At 42.1% G+C, this 22,171-nt stretch overlaps 1 protein-coding gene across 6 annotated transcripts in view; it reads left to right on the top strand.

Moving 5' to 3' along the window:
- Nucleotides 1–3,933: 3,933 nt before the first annotated feature.
- stx1a (syntaxin 1A (brain)) overlaps nt 3,934–22,171 on the top strand; it is a 55,481-nt gene continuing 37,243 nt past the window's right edge. For all 6 annotated transcript variants that reach the window (XR_008834786.1, XM_056440443.1, XM_056440444.1 and 3 more), the window contains exons 1-2: nt 3,934–4,304; nt 16,438–16,515. Coding sequence is in view for 5 of the 6 variants with exons in the window: in XM_056440443.1 (XP_056296418.1) it covers nt 4,275–4,304; nt 16,438–16,515 (108 nt within the window). In the remaining variant the exon portion in view is untranslated. The remainder of the gene's footprint in view (nt 4,305–16,437; nt 16,516–22,171) is intronic.

Raw genomic sequence — 22,171 nt, 5'->3', positions numbered from 1 at the left:
AGAAGGAATTGAACTAACGACCTGCATGCATTTGTGAAGGCTGCACTGTTTCAAAAGCATACATATACAAAATGACACATGCTATGCCAACGCTAAAGTGTTTGTCTGCCCTCGACATGCTGAAAGTTCATCACATTTAATGAAGGTTTCTATAGTGTATATATAATTTTTGAAATGTCCCCACTGTGGGACGAATAAAGGTATAATAAAGGCGCATCTGTGCCCGGCTTCAGGACTTTTCGGGCGGACAGAGACGCTATACAGAGCGGTAAGAAGAGAGGGGGCGGGATCGCTGTTTATGTGAATGAACGGTGGTGTAATCCCGACCATGTGTGTGTGAAGGAGCGCTTCTGTAGCCCGAACATTGAACTGCTGCGCCCTTATTTGCCGAGGGAGTTCACGTCCGCCATTGCTTCGAGTCAACGGACTGGGATGTGCTGTGTGGACCGCATGGGGAGGACATCAACAGTATGACCGACTGCATCATGGAATACATCAAGTTCTGTGAACACACCACCATCCCATCACGGACTGTGCGCTGCTTCCCCAACAACAAGCCCTGGATCACCAGGGACCTGAAGGCACTTCTTAACATGAAGAAAGCTGCTTTCAGGTCTGGAGACAGGGATGAGCTGAGGAGAGTCCAGCGCAACCTTAAGGTGCAGCTCAGGGAGGCAAGGACTCCTACAGGAGGAAGCTGGAGGCCAAACTCCAGCTGAACAACTCAAGGGAGATGTGGACTGGGATGAAGCAGATAACTGGCTTCAAGGTGGGAGGGAGACAGCCAGGGGGCTCCCTGGAGAGGGCCAACGAGCTGAACTGTTTCTTCAACAGGTTTAGTTCACAGCCCTCCCCCGTCTCCTCCACACATCACACCTCCCAAACACCTCCCCCTCTGTCCCCCCTGCTGAGCTGCACATCCACCGAGCCCTCAATAACAATGGGCTCCTCCACCTCCCCTCCCTCTGTGACTACTGACCAGGTGAGAAGACAGCTGGAGAAACTACACCAGCGCAGAGCTGAAGGTCCTGATGGCATCAGCCCCAGGGTCCTAAAGACCTGCGCCACCCAGCTGTCTGGTGTCCTGCAGCGCCTTCAACCTCAGCCTGAGGCAGGGGAAGTCCCGGTGCTGTGGAAGACGTCGTGCCTGGTCCCTGTCCCAAAGAAGTCAACACCATCTGGCCTCAATGACTACCGACCGGTCGCCCTCACCTCCCATGTGATGAAGGTGCTGGAGAGGCTGGTCTTGGCCCACCTCCGGCCGCAGGTGAAGTCATCGCTGGACCCTCTGCAATTTTCTTACCAGCCTCATGTGGGAGTGGACGACGCCATCATCTACCTGCTGCAACGAGCTCAGTCGCACCTGGATGGAACCGATGTCTCTGAGAGTCACTTTCTTTGACTTCTCCAGTGCATTTAACACCATCCAGCCACTGCTGCTGAGTGAGAAGCTGCGGTGGCGGTGGACGCGTCCACCATCTCCTGGATCACTGACTACCTCACAGGCAGACCACAGTTTGTCAGAATGGGCCGTGTGCTGTCTGGAACGGTGGTCAGTGATGTTGAGCCCACAGGGAACTGTTCTGTCTCCCTTCCTCTTCACCCTGTACACCAGTGACTTCCAGTACAACACGGAGTCATGCCATCTGCAGAAGTACTCTGATGACTCTGCAGTGGTCGGGTGTATTAGGGATGGACGGGAGGAGGAGTACAGGGCAGTGGTGAGTGACTTTGTAAAGTGGGCCGATGAGAATCACCTGCGGCTGAACGTGGCCAAGACCAGAGAGATGGTGGTGGACTTCAGGAGGAAGGCGACAGCTCCTCCACCTCTGAGTGTCCTGGGAGTGGACGTGGACATGGTGGAGGAGTACAAGTACCTGGGCGTCTCCATCGACAGCCGACTGAACTGGAAGGCCAACATCAACGCTGTGTACAAGAAGGGAATGAGCCGACTCTTTTCCTGAGAAAGCTTCGATCCTTCAACGTGTGCAGCAAGATGCTGGAGTTGTTCTACCAGTCGGTTGTCGTCAGTGTGCTGCACTTCTCCATTGTCTGCTGGGGAGCAGCATCGAGCCGGTGACACCAGCCGTCTTAACAAACTGGTTAGGAAGGCTGGCTCCATCATCGGCTGCCAGCTGGAGCACCTGGAACAGGTGGTGGAGAGGAGGACGTTGAAGAAACTGTTGTCCATATTGGACAACCCGGACCACCCTCTCCACCACCTCCTACAGGGACAGAGGAGTACTTTCTCCAAACGTCTCCTCACGCTCCGCTGCCACAAGGACAGATACAGGAGAACATTCCTGCCGACGGCTATGAGGCTCTATAACAGATCACCTCTTGCCAGATCATAGTGCAATAACTGTAATAATAACTTCATATTTACACTATGTTGATCTGCACTTCACACATTTCATTTATTTACACTACACACATAAACACACTTTGCATTTTGCACACTCTGTCTTTATTTAATATTTTAATATTTAATTTAATTTTACACTGCAGTATATATATATACATATATATTTTATTTTGTATTTATATTTTACTTTATATACATATATAGTCATTGTATTATATTTGTTACTGTGTATATATCTATATATATATACAAAAAATTTCGTTTGTTTACATATATATACTTCATTTTGTAATAAACCTTTTACTTGATACATCTGATATCTTTCATCCCTGTTTTTTATATTTTATATTCTATTCTCGTGTGTTTAGTTTATTGGTGCTGCTACTGTGACGACAAATTTCCCCTTGGGGATTAATAAAGTATATATCTATCTATCTATATCATATCATATATCATATCATATCATATGGAGTATGTGTTGAGCAAACATCTGGCTAATAAGAGGAATGGGAACTAAATGAACTTTTAATCAAATCTCACATTACTGCTGGAAACGTCACAAAATCATTTTGGGAACAAATATTTGTTTACGCTTGATAGATTATGTAGATGTTATTATCAGTAGAGCGCATAAAATACCTACTGTATAACATAGAGAAATGTTGACTTGAAAAGGTAATTATATGTGTTCAGTCCATACTACTTTAATGGATACAATTTATTTATTATATATAATTTATTTGAACATAGTTCTCCCTTATTTTATTTGCTTCATCTGTTTTAAATGTGAGTCTTCTCGTTGCATGTTAAGGTTTGTACTTTACAATGTCTAAAAGTACTCACTACTAATTTGTGCACACATTGGAAAATGTAAATATTGTACAAACATTGTATGTGTAACCTTATTTATCGAGGTTTGTTTTTTGACATCTGCCTCTTGGGACCACAGATGAAAAATAGCCTTTTGGCTAACTGGCACATTTACAGAAACGATTTTATGAATGTGTATTGTCCTTTATCAAATAAACCACAACAAAAATAATAATAATTGAAAGTCCCACATGGACATATGAAGGCATCTCAAAAAGGACAACTAAAGGAACTCAACTATATTTTGTATGCAGTTATTAACACACGTATGACACATGTATAAAGCCCTCTCAGGCAAATTATTAATTTGTGATATTGGGCTATATAAAATAAACTGAATTAAATACTTTGAGAAAGAAATTATATAATATTTAAATGTTAAGCTTCCCATCAATACAGTCATAGTAAGACAAAGCATGATCGTAACAGGATGTACATTGTGTATTCTTTAAGACATGTTTTTGTATATTTACACATATAGATTTCTCGATGATAAGTACTTCCACATTCTGAGTGTACTCTAATTTGTAGATGGAAAAATGTGTAATATATTTAAATCCTACTTCCATAAGTGTGTCCCACATGCAGCCGACAGAGGTCGCTGTGCGCCGCGGCACGCGGGCAGCCGCCTGGGCGTTATCTCTGAACTTGCTCAATCCATAATCAAACCCACCCGAGTCTCTCAGCCGGACTGCCGCAGCTGGTCGCTTCTTGTCAGTCTAGCCGTGGCCGTTACAGACCGACTCTACCGGAACAAAAAGAAACTTCCAGAAAGGAGTTCCGTTTCAGCAGAAAGACCAATTAGTGCAGATTGAGGAGGAAGTTGAAGGTGTGTAATGGGTTAACGGCGGAAGGCCTCGCCTCACCTTTTCGCGCGTCACCCGGCACCATCCAAACCAACGTGGTGAAATCTCCTCTCGTCGCCGCCAGACGCGCACCCTCTCCTCGCCTCATCCGGTCGGTCACCGCCCCGCCGCTCCATCACCGCACGCACCCAGAAGACGTCGGGAACTGGAGGAATAAGTGATTTACCGGAGCCATGAAGGACCGCATGCAAGAACTTAAACATGTGAGTTACGGTTGCATCCCCGGTATTGCTGAGCGGGCGCCTGCTCTGTGAATAGGCGATCTTTGAAAACGTGAAAGATGTCTTCTTTGGAGCGCTGATTGAGCAACAGTTGTGACTCTCGGGGGCGTGATTGAGGCTCAAATGTTGTTCTGTTACAAGCAAGCATCATCATATTTCCGCTAAACATCCCTGCGTGACTGAAGCAGCTTAAAGCCCAGCCGGGCTGAGGATGCAGGCGTTAAATCAAAGTAAAAGTCATTATCTCTCCGAGCGACACATCACTTTGACCTGCTTATTACTCTGGGACTCAAGAGGGAGATACTGGGACCAGACGCTCTGTACTTAATGATATTTAATCTTGATAGGGTCATTAAATTAATATGCAACGTTCATATTTACAATTTGTTGTCTATTCGGGATGTAAAGTTTACCTGAAGTGAGATTGCAAATGATCTAACCTGTGGCAATAGTGTTTGTGTGTGTGTGTGTGTGTGTGTGTGTGTGTGTGTGTGTGTGTGTGTGTGTGTGTGTGTGTGTGTGTGTGTGTGTGTGTGTGTGTGTGTGTGTGTGTGTGTGTGTGTGTGTCTGTGTGTGTGTCTGTGGGTGGGGGGTTTGTGGTCTGATCGATCTGGCTGTGTGATTATAAAATGGTAAATTGGTCCCAGCTCGCCCCATCTCACCAGTTAGATTGCTCTCTGCCATCTCATGTGATCTGATCCTAAAATAACCTTTAACCACTAAAGGCACAATGTTTAGTTTAGTTTAATTTCAAACTGCAGTTTCTAAAGCTATGTTCATGTTCAGAGAGCCACGTTTCAGCCTTCAATTCTTCACCCTCTGGCCTAATCACAAAAATACAGCCTTGAAATATTAGGATTCTAAATTCTGACCGTGTGAAAACTACAGGTCATTACACGAGAATATTTATGAGACCAAGATGACGATGACTGATAAGGTTTTTGGCTTGACAGATACAATACATGTTGTCAGCCTTAGCAAGTGTGTGTGTGTGTGTTTGTGTAAGAGTGTGTGTGTGTGAGTGTGTAAGAAGAAAGTGTATACAGCCTGCCCCATTAAATCTTCCTCATCAACTTCAGCGAGAAACACATATCCAACCAAACCGTTTGGGAACGACAGAATGTTTGTTTTTATTTGATTTTTTTTAAACGTATCTTTTATGTCTGAGAGATGGAAGCAGGAGCGTTTTCAGCCACACCAGTTTCAGGCAATCCAGACCAAATAAAATAGTAGTAAATTGCACGTTGCAGACTGTTATTTCCCATCAGCGTTGGATTGATATTGTTTTGTTTTCCATTTGCAGCCTGGAGTTATTGTAGCTCCTTGAGTCTCATGCAGATGTCTTAGTGGTCTGGACATCAGCACAGTGTGGTTGTATAAAAGCTTGACACTAGGGTATAACATCTAGAAATTAATCTTACCAGAAAATAGGGAACACTGCTTGTAACAAGTCCTCATGCAGAAGATCACATCTTTGTTAATTGTAAAAATGCAAAGATTTTTTAATTCACCGTGACATTAAACAAGAAAAGTAGAAAATGCTCACGTTTCAGCTACTTCTTTTTATAATTGTACTGTTTCAGCTCTACAATTTTAAGACACTATTTATCGTGGCTGTTTCGTAGTGTTTTGATAGTTTTGCTCATCTTCATGTGAGGGTACAGCTACTTCATGAGCTAATTCACTTGCTGCCTGATAACTGTGTGTCTCACTGGGCTCACTAACATGCTCGTGCAGCCTCCCTCACCTCGTCCCATCACTCCCAGTCGGCTGAGCAGTGATTTGGTGACAGATGGCGCTGATGATATTGGTTTGTCAGCCGTCTTCAAGCCCTGAAACCTACGGGGGAAACATAATAATTAGGTTATTACAGATTTTCAACATTACAGAAACTGTTAGCAATCAAATGTGATTTATTTTTTAATAGTTATTATCCTGACATTTCATCAGCACCGTCTTCTTTCCCTTCTGTCTTGTCATTTAATTGACCATATCTGCCTCTTTTCCCATCTCCATCTCAATTTAATAATACGGCTCTCTTTCCTCTTATCCTCTCGGTGAGTCGAGTTCCTCCGTTATTGCTCTTTTCAGTGATTGATTTTTCAGATGACTTCCAGTCTCCCCCTTTACTTTCTCCCTTTCTCAGACTGACTGCTTTGACATCATTCATTAAACTATACTATTCATGAGACCAAGATTATAAATGACTGATAAGGTTTTTGGCGAAACAGATACCGTACAATAAATGTCCTCCGTGTGTGTGTGTGTGTGTGTGTGTGTGTGTGTGTGCATGCGTGCGTGAGAAGATACTCACTGCCTGTCTGGTATTGGAGTGACCCATTAACTAATAGGATGGATGTGAAGCACCGACTAAAAAAAGCTCTGTGCGTCTTTCACTCTTGTTTCTTTGGATTACTCTTTCTCTTTTTTCTCTGCTGAAATTCATCTCCCTTTTATTCCATCTCCTTGCTTGTTGTTCTTCTGTCCTGGACCCGATCTTGGCTGTTGAAACTTTGTCTGTGACACAAACAGCTGAAAAAAACCACCTATGTGTTGGTTGCTGTTGAATCGAACGCTGATCCTCGCGGGTCAGAGGTTTTATTTGCCCTCGTTCAAAGCTTCAAGCCTCTTGAAATGGCTCTGGAGCCGGCAGCTTTCTGCTTGTGCTCCACAGATGACACTTTATCTCTGAGATGAGAGGTGGAGAGAATGAAGCAGCATCAAAGTGCGCTGTCCTCACACTAAATCGTAAGAAAGGCACCGGCACACACACATTAGTCATCTACACAGAGGCTGCATAACTGCATTAATGAACCATGAAATGAGTGTGACATCTGGCATTTCACCAGGGAATAGTTATGTTTTACATGTGTGAACGGACGGACTGCTGTGCACGACACGATGGATGTACAGTAAAGCATGAGATAAGGGCTTTTATTTGTATTGTCTTCTACCTGTGAGATTCCCTTCAGTGTCTGCTGATGGGTTTGGTCCTGTTGCTTATTGTTGTGTTCCTCAAAAAGAACAGCAGCTCCTGATGCTGCGTTCACACCGGCATGCTTTAGGTGTGAACGCAGCATAAGGCCTCAGCGAACGCAAATCCTGATGATAAATAAAGATGATTCTGTAATCAAAGCTTCCCCAATCGGCTGTGGGAGAATACGCTTTGGGTCATTTGTCATGTGCAGTCCTCCCCTTTCACATCGCTTTCTAATCGATCATGGCCGAGTGGCTCTTGAGCAGCGCAGATCACGGCTTTTATCACAGATACTTGTTGGAGATTGAGGCCATGAGCTGTAACCGGCATCATCTGGCTCTACGCAGCTCTGTCCGTCTTTGTTGGGTGATCATCTTTCATAATTATAATATTCTTAATCTTGCCAATGTGAGGCTGAACATGCATTTTTAACTAAGACGTCCGTGTAAGCAACACAATACCTTATTTGCCATCAAGACGTGGAAGCCATGAACATTATACTGACATAATAAGTGAGTATATATTGAAGTTTGTAATATCAAGTTGAAAGGTGATAACATTTAAACTTGATATTACAAACCTCTAAGTACAATTTTTTAATTTACACATCCAACAGATATGGAGCAATCTTGGCATATATTTTGAGTTTTGCCACCAAGCAAATGTGGGGGAAATACTCACTCTCTTTTAGCTTTATTTTTGGCCTCCACCAATTACTCCGAAGTATCGGACTCTTATCTGCTAGAAGCTCCACGATGTTAACCAGCTAAGTTGTTAACTGTGTTGGTCTGCTGTAAGTTTGAGAACCTTTTCACAACATCTGGAACATAAATACAGTGGTTCCCTGATTTTTGTATTTTGATGTTATGCCGGCCATAATGTCTGCCCAGAGAATTGTTTTGTGGTTGCTGTTTACATTCGGCCTGGTGTAAAGAAGCACACACATCACTACAGCTGTTTCTCTTTGTGACTACCACACTGCATTGTGTTGTGCGATCCTGGGTTCAATGATGACAATGAATGATCAGTGAGTCCTTAATAGCAGTCAATTTAGACCGCGGTTCGATATTCCATTGACCCCTCCATGGACAACAACATCCTTCTTCTGCGGCCTTTGTGGCAAACCACTGATCTCACTATTCCCCCTCACTTCCTGATGCACAACAATTATAGTTTCAGCTGTTTGCTGAAATGACTGATATTATTTTTCCTTGGACAGTTTTTTTCTCAATGTCAAATATGTAGAGCTTAAATACTTTGACTTTGAGACTATTATTCAACAGCGACTTTGAGAATTTATTATTTTTAAGAGTTTTCAAACAGACAATTTCCCAGTTCCAGCTTCTGGAATGAGAGGATTTTTAAAAAAACGTAGAAAACTTAATATATTTGACATTTTAAAGACAAAATATTAATGAATTAATCAAGGAAGCAACTCGGCATCGAAAATAATGTTTAGTTCTTTTTAAATTGTGCACATCTGTCTCATTCCTACTTTTTTTCTGATATTGTCTCTGTACTTTAGGTCCTCCAGCTCGTTCATCTCCCGTCTTGCTGCCATCACATCCTGCCATTCCTTCACATCACTCTCACTCTCGCTCTGTTACATCCCCCCCATATCTACAATTTGACGGTAGTGCCACACTGGTGCTGTCATAATCGTTCATGGTCAACGAGGCACTCTAAATATACCCCCCAGGAAATATGGTATAATATGAGAAGGGAAAGGGAGCACTTCTCTTTTCCCTGCCTGTGATCTGTAATTAACGTTCAACCGAAGCTTTTACATTTTCTCTCACACTCCTGCAAGCCCGAACGCTGAACGACACCCTGCGCCGACACACATATTGTGTATGAACATCCTCAACAGCATGTCATGTGTGTATTAATATCCATACTCATCGGCAAATTACCAGCTAACAAGACAAAATGGAAGTAAGCGTCCATCCTCTAGTCTCAAAGGTCTGTCATTTAATCTGAGTCCCTGCAGCAGGAAGAGTTTTCTCTGGCAGCTGCAGGCATTTCAATTCTGATTGATCATCATTGATTTGTTGCAAGACGCACTAATATCGCATTCTAAATCATTATTTAATCTTTTATATTGAGTGGCAGTTTGTAAATTAGTTTCTAGGAATGTTTAAATGGCATCTCTTTGATGATTTCACTGTCAAAGGTTAAAAAAAAACCGATGTGAGGGACCCAGAGGGCAGACGAGGATGAAAGACAGAGGAAAGTGGGAGCAAGAGCCAAAGAGGGATACCATGTGTATTAAGATTAACAGATGAAGAAGAGATGAGATCGCACGATAACGTTTATTTGTCATCCCAACCATATCTGACCAAAATACGTAGCAGAATACAATGTTTCCCTCAGGATTAATGTGGGGTTTTCACCTTAAAGATAAAGCCCCGCTAGTTCCATTATCAGACCAACTCCAATGACCACAGATGACAGACTCGAGCGCATAGTTTTACTTGTCACAAGGAGAATGCCTGAGCTGTGCCTCTGCACGTCTCCAAAACACTGGCTCAATTCTCCCCCGACAGTCCTTTTATTGAGGCAAATGGTTATACAAACAGCTGAGGAAACTCCTTTTCTTATACGCTTGAGTTTTATGACCATGAGTGTGTGATGGAGGTGTGCGTGAGGTATGTGGGGAGACATGAAACAAACCCTTGTTCCTGTGTCTGCTCATTAACCAGATGTGACCCTGGAACCTTTTGCTCTCAGGGTGACCGGTATAGAATAAACAACACAGCAATAATATAATTGTAATTATTAATCTTCTTCTAATAATTATAACCATGTGGAGTAAACAATAATTCATAGGGCTTACATTCTTTAATACAAATTGAAAACACATGCTCTAAAACCTAACAACCAGGCAATAAGACACACACGGGTACATCCGCTTGGTTTGATGAACGACTGTTGACGTGCTCTTGAAGAGGGATAATGAGGTGTTTCAGAAGAAAAGGGAAGTGAAGTCGTGAGAAGGGAGAGCGAGACAAAGGTAGCTGAGTCCATGTTGTGTGGGCCAGCTGCTGTAATGATTATGTGGTGATGCTGAAGTCTGGAGGAAGGAGGGTGAGAGAGAAGGAGGCGAGAACATGACAGACAGGGAGAATGGGAAAGAAAGAGGAAGATGATTAAAGGGGGAGGATTTTGAGGAGGATTGTTACGAAAAAGAGGAATTGTTGCACATGCACACACTCAGTGCTGCTGCGATGGCAGCACTTCTTCTCTTCTCCCACCCACATTCTTCTTCTTCTTTGTTTTACTGCTGAATTCCACTCGCTGCAGCCTGTTGACTTCGGACAGAGCTGCTGTTCACTGGAATGCAAACAGAAGCTAGGTTTATGTTCATGAAACACAAGAAAATCCCATATAAGTCACAGGAAAATGATCTGCCAACATGTGGCCTGTTAAAGCGTGACAATTATAGGTCTGTGACGGTTGTCAATGGAGATATACAATAAAAAGACAACATAATCTGAAACTCTGATAACTATATTGACATTTCTGTCCGACTTAATTTGGCCTTTGTCTGGCATTGTGTTCATGTTATCTGTTTTCTGCGTTGGACTTTGTTTAGTTTGATTTTGCCATAACTAATCAGTAAATCAATAGTGGTTTAAAGTAGCCACCATGATGTCATTTTATATTCACGGAAGCTAAAAGATACCACTTTAAAACTTCCCCAGTTGATTACTTATACGAAGACAAACTCTGTAAAAAACGTTCAGAATATAGGTAAGAATGAAACTGGAAAGTTTGGTGTCTGTAAGTGTGACTGCAGTCAAGACTTCTGCCTCAGATTGTTTCACTCTCCCTGCCGCCAGGGTACAATCAAATCAAATCAAATGCGTAACTGATGACTAGAATGTGCTTCTCTGGACCCAATAATTGAGGTGAAATGCGCCCTCCAATTTGTTAGGATCAGGTGGTCAGATCTTACACATTGCACTTTCTAAACATTGAAGTGAAAATAATTTTTTTTCTGTGTGACTAAAATTACAAATAATAAATATATTTTGTATAGTGATTAGAGATATCTGACTTCTGACCGTAGAAGGAGTTTGAATGATATAACTTTCTCGCATACTTTTTTAATATCGTTTATACATAATACCTGCATTAATTCCAATACCTGCATGGCTAGATACTGACAGAGGTAAGTGAGAAATGAGAATTTTGTTTAAGGTTGCTATGTTCACGTTATATGAGGTGGGTGGGGGAGATGATCCTTGAGAGCATTCACATAATCAGAAAATTCAAGTTGTATGAATATTTCATGCATTGGCAATGTAGCTCTATATAAATGAAAATATCGGAGTAAATATTTTATATGACTTACTGTGGTTAGCGTGAGGCCCCTCATTTCTTTAACTCTTCAGGAACTCTTTACAAATCCAAAACTGGTCATTTCTGTATTTGAAATATGAACAAGACACAACATTTATGCGTATGTACAGTAGAAGAATAAATGTCTGCAATTCAGTTTTCATTGTTTCATTTATTTTTATTTCTCTACTGTAGGAAACATGAATAAAAGATCAAATGTTCAAGTGTGTGTGTGTGTGTGTGTATAAGTGAACACTTCTCCATAATTTATGTTACCTCGCGGTATTATGATAATAAACCTGGTTATGCTCTCAGTGTTCCTCTGTGTAAACTGACAGATTTGTATGAGTCATTTCCAATGGGAAGCTGCTTGATTTGGCTGTAATAGAAAGATACAGGGCACCTGTCTGCAATGAAGTACAATAAAGTACTGGCCAGCTCCACTTGAACCGTCTCTACTCCTCTAAAATGAAACTGTGAAACGGGTCTGAACACTTACTTACCCATCGACACACTCTGTCTCTATGTCGCCTGATATACAATTACACTTACACAGCTTTCAATAATTACTGTGGTCCCCTGTTTCTCCCCCTCTTGTATCTGTGCTGACTGCTGTGATTTTGCAGCCTGCACACTAGATGTCTTTTTTTATCTCTCGCTCCCTCACCCGTGAACTACATTTCCTGTTTCCACTGGATGTCCAGGCTCGGCCTTTTGTCTTTTATGGAGCGACTCCCTGCTGCCACGGTGCCTAAGACAACTCTCTAATCTAATAAACAGCATAATCAGGTCACTATTTCTACCGGGGTGTTTCTCCCGAGTGTGAGCCCCAGAGGCAGGATGACGTGAAGGATTATGGGCTAATGGGGACCGCCTTGTGTAGTCATGATCTCTCAGTGGGATAACCGTCTGTTGTACTTTATATTATCAGTGTGTCAGCTGTTGTGTGTGTCATGCATGTTTGCAAGTCTGGCTCGGAGCATCTGCTGCGTGCGGATGGCCGAGTTGAAGTCTGTAGTTCTGAGTCGAGAGTGGCAGCATTGAAGTCCTCTCCCAGCATCTATGTGTCTCAGCAGGAGCTTCAGATCTTGGTGGGAGGTGGAGTTTTCGGCTACATCAAAAGTCAGTCTTCTCCCCTCTCGACCACTCAAAGAAAAGAAACTGACCAAGGCTCTCCCTCTCTGCAGGAGAGAGAGAGCATCTCTCTGTGGAGGTGAAGTACATTACTCATGCTTTCAACGCTTATTCTGACTCCCTGCTCGCCGTCCTCCTCCTCTGCCTCCTGCTGCTGTCGCCTCTTTTCTCTCTGCTCCTGCAGCTCCTGGAATGCACCAACACCAAAGCTTTTTTTATTCTCACATGAGGAGTTTTACGCCAAGAATGACACCCACCATATTGACTGTTGTCATGACAGTTGAGCTCAATAATGATACATTATTTTATCTCCAAATTGTTAAGTTAGGAGTGAAACCATTAGAGCATCAGTTTTTGTTGGATGACATATAGTTTGAGTGGGCTTAGATAATATTATCGTGATCACAGTGGCGCTGCATTCTTCAGACTCATAGTTTTGTGCCATTTGCCTCGCTGTCCTCTCAGGGGGCCAGACTTCACTTTTTACAAAAACTGGTTCCTCTCCCACTGTTCTTCTCCCAATTTCCCTACATATCTTCCCTTCCCGGTCGGCACATCACACGTTTACTATCCACAGAATGGATTTGTGTTTGAGATGACAAGAAAAGGTGCTGAAGCACCAATCCATAATTGCAAAGTAAACACCAGATATATGCTAATCTTTCTTTGTGATGCCCAATTGAGGAAGAAACAAAAATATATTTATTTTGGGATTGTCGTGTGTTACATTTGTTTGGGTATGATCTGCTTCAAACTTTAGTTCCTCATAGAGATTTATTTATTTCTGGATGTTTAAATAAAATTAAAAAATCTATTTCCGCTCAAAAACAAATAGTCTTGATGATGTGAATGCTTAAATACTGATTATCAAAGCAACAGAAAAATTAATGTCCTTGACCAAAGAAATCCTAAGTCGAATAACGCGTACAATTTTGTCAACTATCAATTAGTTAAATTAATCGAGTGGTAAAACTTGAGTTTTCCACAAAGAATCACACAAAAGCACAACTTTAATCTTGTATTACCAGAGATGTGCTCATACACTTCTTGGAAATAAGTAATGCATCATGAAAAAAGATAACAAATTACAAATTGAAAAGATCTTCATTCTGGCTATGCTCTTTTAGCTTTTAGCTTTGTGATAATTTAGGTCTCAGTGGATTCTGTTTTTGTTGATTTTAAATCAACAAAAAGATCGTTGATCTCCAGCCTAAGGTGTTCTGGGAACAGATTACGAGCCACCTTATGCTCGAACACAGTGTTTGTTGTGGACAAACTGTGGCGAGCACAGAAGTTCAGCAGCGAGACACCTCTCGGGTTCAGAAGCCGTTCCTCCCGGTCACTGCCCGGCCCGCCGCCCGGTCTGCTTAGCAGCCGACTCCGATGCTTGTCCCTGCGGGTGGTGAGTCCACAGGGTGGCTGCTCCATGTTGGTTCTTCGGGCTGAGCCTGACCGGGCCCCATGGTCGAAGGCCACCAGACGCTCGGTGGCAAGCTCCCCTCCTGGGTCTGGCTCCAGGCGAAGTAGCTGAAGTCCGCGATTTGCGGAGGAGTCAATATTAAACAGTCAGGGAGAATTCATCTGTTAAATACCTGGCAGCCCATTCCTGTGACTGAAAAGCGCTCCCTCGATGTATTGGATAAAAAAGCTTCTCCAGCTTCCTGCACTCTGCTCTGCTAATGCGTGCACATTAGTGTCTTTGTCCGGACGAACTATAAGTGGACCGAATGTTTTCATTATTGTTCTACTACAGTTTTACAACGGCACCTTTTTAGAAAAAAGAAAAAGAAATGTCCACTTTTATTTAGATGTGGGGTGAGTTTTCTCTGCATTTGACCCGTCCTTAGTTATAAGTGGGCTGCAGTGAAGCGCCCGGAGAGTTGGGGGTTCAGTGTCTTGCGACATGCGATGGGGAGAGCGGGGATTGAACCGGGTACCTTACGGTTACAGGACCACCACTCTCCCTGCTACAGCCGACCCCTTTTATTAAAAGGCAATGCATGAGTCCCACAACATCATGCAACCTCCTACTTGTGAAGGTGGTTTCTTCTCCTCCTGCACTTTAAGGAATCCCCCCCCCCCCTTCTTTCAAACAAGCCATCAGGGATTTTTGCTTTTGGGTCAGAGAGAATCTTTTAAAGAACATTTAGAATTGGGAGGGTTGAGGTTCGCTGATGATTGATAGGATTTGATTCTTGTTGTGACGTGTTATATGAATTGTATGAGATTCTGTAGTTGCATGTATGTTCTTAAATTAGGAGATTTCAATGCATCTTTGTGCATTTAGAAAAGCGCTATAGAAGTTTGAATTATTATTTAATGATTATCTTTCATTATCCATTCATTTGAGATTATTTTCCCCATTAAGATTGTCTGGGGTATGAGAATAAGAAGCCATTTAAATCAGAAAAATATGAAAACTATATTCCTTCTCCACAGGGTTGATGTGGATCTCAGAGACCGCTAATGGGGAAGTGAATTAGTTTGACAGAGGCTAGATGAATGAGATGACGCCACATGAGATCCCTGCTGGTGTACTATTGTAATGGATGATATGTCATTAGAAATGAATATTTCAGAATGAATCATTGGCTCGAAAGTTCAAGCTCCTCTTTTATGGAACCAGCTTCCACCTTCAGTCCGGGAGGCAGACACAGTCACCTCATTTAAGAGTAGATTCAAGACTTTCCTCTTTGATGGTCTTATAGTTATAGGGCTGAATCAGGTTCACCTGTCCAGCCCCTTGATATGCTGCTATAGGCTTAGAGGCTGCTGGGGGATACACTGAGCTCCTCTCTCCTCTTCTCTCTCTCCTTATGGATGATTTTACTTCCCTCCATCCCACATGACTAACTCTGCTTCCTCTCCGGAGGATTTGTGACTTCACGTCTCACAGGGTCCATTGGACCTGGATGTGTCTGATGCCTCCTGCCATGGCCCTGCTGATGTGCCCCGCCCTCCCCCTGGACCCTCTCTCTCTACCTCCTTCTGTCTCATTGATTGTGGAGGTCTGGATCGTGGTCCATGCCTACTACGAACTATAGTCATTGAATGTGTTGTAACTCTGTAATGATTCCTTCTGGTCACATGACATCTATTGCATCTGTCCATCCTGGAGAGAGATCCTCCTCTGTTGCTCTCCTGAAGGTTTCTTCCCTTTTTTTCCCTGTGAATTTTTTTTCTTCTATTTCTTGGGGGTTGTCACTGATCCGATGTGAGGTCAAAGGTCAGGAATGTTGTATGTGTACAGATTGTAAAGCCCTCTGAGGCAAATTTGTAATTCATGACATTGGGCTATACAGAATTCAATGAATATGACAGAATGTATGAATAGTTGGTAGGAGGCATGGACCACGATCCAGACCTCCACAATCCATGAGACAGATGGAGGCAGAGATGTGTGTTCTCTGCCCCCAGGTTCTAATTCAATAATAACTTGCGAATCACTTCACCTGCTGTTCTGATTACAAGTGTCATTAAGTGCTCCTCGTCGGGCGAGTATTAATGCTGTTCTATTTAACCTTGAATTATTCATTACATGTTCCAGCCCAGTGTAACAGTCACACAAATATGTCTTACATTTTGCATTGAAGTTGTCCCGTTCATCCATTTATCTTCCAGCTGTTTGAAATAATTTGTATCGTCTGTGTGTTTGTCCAGGGGAAGGAGACGACAGAGGAGGAAGATGAAGTTGCTGTGGGGATTGACAAAGGCTTTATGGATGAATTCTTTGAGCAGGTTTGTTTCTCTCACAGTTTCTCTCTCTTATTTCTCTCTCTCTCTCTCTCTCTCTCTCAATATAAATATATCATACTGCAATCTGCTGAGGTATCATTTGTCTCCCGATACTGAATCTAATCGTGTGGGTTTATCAGAGCTCTGTAATCAATCTCTTCTCAGCAGAGCATTGATATGATCTATAGCTCTTTATGATGTTGTTGGTGTGTCACAGATCATCATGCATTTAATTTAATTTGACACAGCCTTTATTTATTCACAAATACAACTGTGCTCTTATTGTCCAGCTCTGAATAACAACATTGGTCAGTTCACTTATTTATTTCCAGCCCCTTCTCTTGTGCATGATACATATTGTATGCTCCTTGCCTGCATCTGTGCATCTGTGCATGCATTTGAGAGTGTATTTCCCTGAACACGCTGTGGAAGTATGCTGGGAGCAAACTGAACATCATCACGGCTCTCAGAGGGGGTGATCCGTTTATTAATGGGCTGATGCTGAACATCTCTCACAGTGAGTGGTTTAGAAAGCAGGATAATTCAGCTCTATATATACAGAGCTGAGGGAGACTTCCCTCAGCTTTGTATGTATATACTTTTTTATTTATTGTGATCATATATTATGTTGGCTTTCTTCCTCTCTCACTCACATCTTATCGGACGTCTTGTTGTTATTTTTGTGCGATTGAAGTATTTATATCACCATTGCAAAAAATGCTACAAAGGTATAGGTTTAGCATTTATGGATAATGAAAGAGGTCTGACAATCAACACATTGATATGTGAGTTTTAAAAGCAACTTGAGACAACAAACACATCACCAGGGGAATCACATGTGTCTGAGCTGCGGGTGCATCAATCAAAAACACGATGTCGATATTTAAAATATCACGGGCAACGATCACACAGAATGTGGGAAATACAGACAAACAAACTTCCTCCCCTGCACCGCCTCCTGCCGCATTAGCATTTAGATTTCTCCATTCAGCTTCGATGTTCATCTCAATTTTAGTGCTTGTACCTCACACTCTGCTCGGTGTTTGTGAGCTCGTCGAGGCGCGTCTGTATCACACTTGTGCAGATTTAGATTTGCACCAGCACAGCAGCAGAAACACAACGCCAAGGCAACATGTGCCCTGTTATTGTGACAAAGAGTTAACATTTAGAATGAGTAGAATGAGTATCCAAATATGACCTCATGGAAAAGTGTTATATGGCGTCCTATCCGTTACTTTTCCTCCTCACAGTTGTGGGGAAAGCAAGACAAACCGAGCAGCCAAAATGTCCTTATCCGAATATGTTTACTATTTAGGGATATCTCTTGGCATAAATGAAATATAATATTATGAAGTAAGTTTTCTTTTGTGTATGATGACCTGAAAATGAGAATTGTGGTTTTTGTTGCCTTTGAATGAGCCATTTAAATAAAGACTCCTCCTCAAGGAGTCTGCTATGTTGCACCACCATGTTTCTACAGTTAACCCTTGTGTTGCCTTAGGGTCATTTTGACCCGAATCAATATTACACCCTCCCCCCGCCTTTGGGTCATTTTGACCCGATTCAATGTTTCACCCTCCTGTTACCTTTATATTTACTAACATATTTTACCCTTTGGGTTCAATTTGACGCCAGCAATTAAAACCTCCAGAAAATTATTAGAATTAATATTGTTTTCCAAGTTTAAGTGTGAGGCACTTTATGTTTGTTTGTTGACTACCGAAAGAACACCGACATTAAACATTGAATGGGGTCAAATTAATCCTAAGGCGGGGGGAGGGTGTAATATTGATTCGGGTCAAAATGACCCTAAGGCAACACAAGGGTTAAAACCTGTTGACTGGCTTTAGATGGGGCAATTGACAGTTTAGCCTTGGTCACACCGTAGTTCTCCTGCATGCTTGGCACACATAAGAAGTTTGAGTTGGTTGCAATCTGCAACCTCACCACTATACTACAGGCTGCACCTAAGGGTTAGTCAATCCATCATTTATGGAGAGAGAAGCATGTGGTCAGACTTAAGTCTCAGTTAAACTCCCAAACAGATGCGGACACAGACAACTGGGCACATCGGAAGCCTTCTTGTTGTTTTCATTCTGTCCCTTTGGATGATCCACAAATGGGCAATAGATTGCACATTGTGCGATCCAGATAGCACGAACCTGTCTGGACTTGTCCGTGCAGTCACACCAAATTGACGGTTTGCAGTCGCGTTCCACCCTCTGATGACAAAATGTATGTGACATGGATCCTCGCTAGATCAGAAATCAAAGTCTAATAAAACCGAATGAACCTCATTATACAAATAAAGGAAATTATCCATGTTTTTCTATTAATATCAGAAAAATAGAGATGACGTAGTATATCCTTGAAACGTTGCACATGCCTGACAAAATGCAAACAATAAATTCCCTTTGAGTATATTATGATCAAATATCTTCCATGCAACATATTTTAGGAACAGACTAGTCCAGATTTAAAAACACGACTCTCTATTTCTTATCTTTTAATGTATAACAACAATACATTCTTACATCTGTATGCTGGACTAAATCTCCTGCGTTTCAGGTCTGACATGGTTTAACTAGAACATATCTCCTAATTACATCTTCCAGTAGTGTAGAGACCGCTGCTGCCTTCTGTCCTGTACTCACAATGTAAACATGACCGTGAGTGTGGAAATTTTATAATTTGTTTGTGCAAGCGTACATTTGGCTGTGTATTTAAGTAACATGTACACTGTGCTGTGTGTGTGTGTGCGTGTGTATGTGTGTATATGTGTGTGTGTGTGTGTACAGAAAGTATTCAAACCCCTTTAAATGTGTCACTCTTTGTTTCATTGCAGCCATTTGCTAAAATCAAAAAAGTTCATTTTATTTCTCAATAATATACACTCAAGCACCCCATCTTGACAGAAAAAAACAGAAATGTAGAAATTTTTGCAAATGTATTAAAAAAGAAAAACTGAAATATCACATGGTCATAAGTATTCAGACCCTTTTGCTCAGTATTGAGTAGAAGCCTTTTAAGCTCGCACAGCCATGAGTCTTCTTGGGAATGATGCAACAGGTTTTTCACACCTGGATTTGGGGATTCTCTGCCATTCTTCCTTGCAGATCCTCTCCAGTTCCATCAGGTTGGATGGTGAGTGTTGGTGGACAGCCATTTGACATTAATGAGAAATAAAATGAACTTTGTTTCATTGTAGCCATTTGCTAAAATAAAAAAAGAGTGAACATTTTAAAGGAGTCTGAATACCTTCCGTACCCACCTCTCAGATCCCGAGTGGCAAGGCAGTCGCGGATCAGAAAATTGTCAATGGCACAGGATTTGATGAAAAAAAGGGAGTGCTTGTTACATTTTGATTCGTACGTTAACTTCTAGGAAAAGAAAGAAAGAAAATTCGAGGAAATAAGTCCGAATGAATGATTTATTTACTTTGATCCCACTTGAGTGTCACAAATACATATGCTTCATTAGTCATTTCTAAATATTGTTGTACACAAAATCTGATAATGTCAGTTGTGTAAATTGTTTTTAGTTCAGCTTTGACTTCTCATAGTGTCTTATCAAAACTGTCTTCACATTTGTAACGTTGTTTTTTCAAACGATTAATACATGTGGAAGAGCTTTACTGCTGCACATGGATGATGTATTTCTTCATATTAAATGTGGCCAATTAAGTTTATTCCCCTCAGTAGTCGAGCAGTGTACAAACACCGCCTTCTTTATGATTGAGTGGTTGGATCACCACAGATGGTGGCCATAAGGAAGTCTGTACGTGTCGTTCAACAGCAGGTAGGACATCTGACACGGGCTGTTTACTGCCTTCAGTGTGTGAGATTGAATCTTTACTTTACACGAGTGTGTGCAAGCATGTGTCTGCAACAGTGATGCTAAGTTGAGGCTCCAATCTCTATGAGTTCAACAATGTACCTGCATCGCTGAGGATGTTAAAGTATTTATAGCGTGACAGAAACTATGTTAGGTAATAAAATAGATCTTATGTAGTTGAAAGCGACAATACAAGATTGAAACCTGGCATTACTCTGAAATTGACTGGGATATTTAGCTAAACTGTTTATACTTTAATGTTTATGGTAAAGAATATCCCAAATGTATCTTTTACCCATTGATGATAATAAGTATAGTATTTACAGCCGACGTCCACAAAAATATGCATGTGCATGTGGCAACGGAAGTGGCGTTTGGCCCCAGACATCCAGACGAGTGAGGACGCTTTAAACGTTGAATTAAAACTGTTAACAGTATATGTTGCATGTTCGGTTGTCACAATTGATACTCCAACAGGATTCAGACACGATTCCGACGGTTTCAGAGCAACATGGCCGTTGCTCCCTACGAGCAACCACAGACACATTTACTGACAGTCACTTACTCACAAGCTCACTTGTTGAACCGTCTGAGGCTGCTAGCTATTGAAGGGTTCACTGCGACTGGACCGATCAAAAACACTTTCGATGTCACATCAATATTTTAAAACTATGTATATGTGACAGATAACGTAGTTTTGGAAGCATCTGGTGATGACTTCTGCTCGCCATTTCTTCTTGGTACAACGTTACGCGTAAGGTTGCTCCACCAAATTCCATGTATGTTTATATATATCTCGATCTCTACCTGCTCAATAGTCGCACACAGATCTTTGGTTGTGGACATGGTGGGCGGCTGTAGCTCAGTGGGGTAAGGGGGTCGTCCTACAACCCCAAGGTCGTCGGTTCGATCCCCGCTCTCCCCATTAGTTGCAAGTCGAAGTGTCCATGAGCAAGTCACTGTACCTCCCGGGCGCATCACTGCAGCCCACTGCTCCTTAAAAACAAAGGATGGGTTAAATGCAGATACATTTCATTGCCTGTGTACCTGTACTCTGTGCAATGACAATAGACTGTATCCAATCCAATGGTTGCATAGCGTGAGAAGCACTTGCACTCCACTGTACTTCTGTTGCCAAACTGCCTGTGCACACGTACGTCACGATGGTTTACAAACTGCAAAAGGTTCTGTAGAGATTTAACAGTTACAAAGTCCTTAAGTCCTTTTGTGAGACAAAAAAGGCTTGTATGAGTTAATGAAAGCCATTATTGGTTTTCAGCCTTATCTTTATGTATTTGTCATAAGTTTGAGATGCATATAAACGCCACCATGTTTACTCTTTTTACATTGTGCTCATTTCATGCCTCCACAATCCTTCACCAGATAGAAAGACTCGCTGTGGCCTCAAGCCCTCTAATCATTCTCCTTTAGATGTTTACTTCAAAATCAGATGACAAAGTAAGAAAGCAGACATTATTCTCTCTGGGATTTAAGTTTCCAATAAATTACTTGGTGGATACGAGAGTGTCAAGTTCATAAAGAAAGGTTATAAAATAGGCGAGTGTTTGGGTCTCTTTATTTGTTTCTGCATTTCTGAAAAAGTTTTTTCCCCCACGCCAATAACATTAGCCTGATGTCTTATGTGACCTGAGAGATTCACCGTGAATCACTTCAACGCGTGGCCTCTAAAACAAGACGACTTGAAGTGGCTTCATCTTCATCTCACTTACCGTCTGTCACGTCCTCCTCCCTGTTCCCGTCTCAATCGTACTTTTTAATTGACATGACTCTCTTACAGGCATGTAACTCTGCACTTACCTCAGTG

Source organism: Pseudoliparis swirei, chromosome 20 (genome assembly GCF_029220125.1).
Source record: "Pseudoliparis swirei isolate HS2019 ecotype Mariana Trench chromosome 20, NWPU_hadal_v1, whole genome shotgun sequence".
NCBI classification, from domain to species: domain Eukaryota; kingdom Metazoa; phylum Chordata; class Actinopteri; order Perciformes; family Liparidae; genus Pseudoliparis; species Pseudoliparis swirei.
Note: the sequence above shows the minus strand (reverse complement) of the source record. Positions and strands in the feature narration are given on the sequence as shown.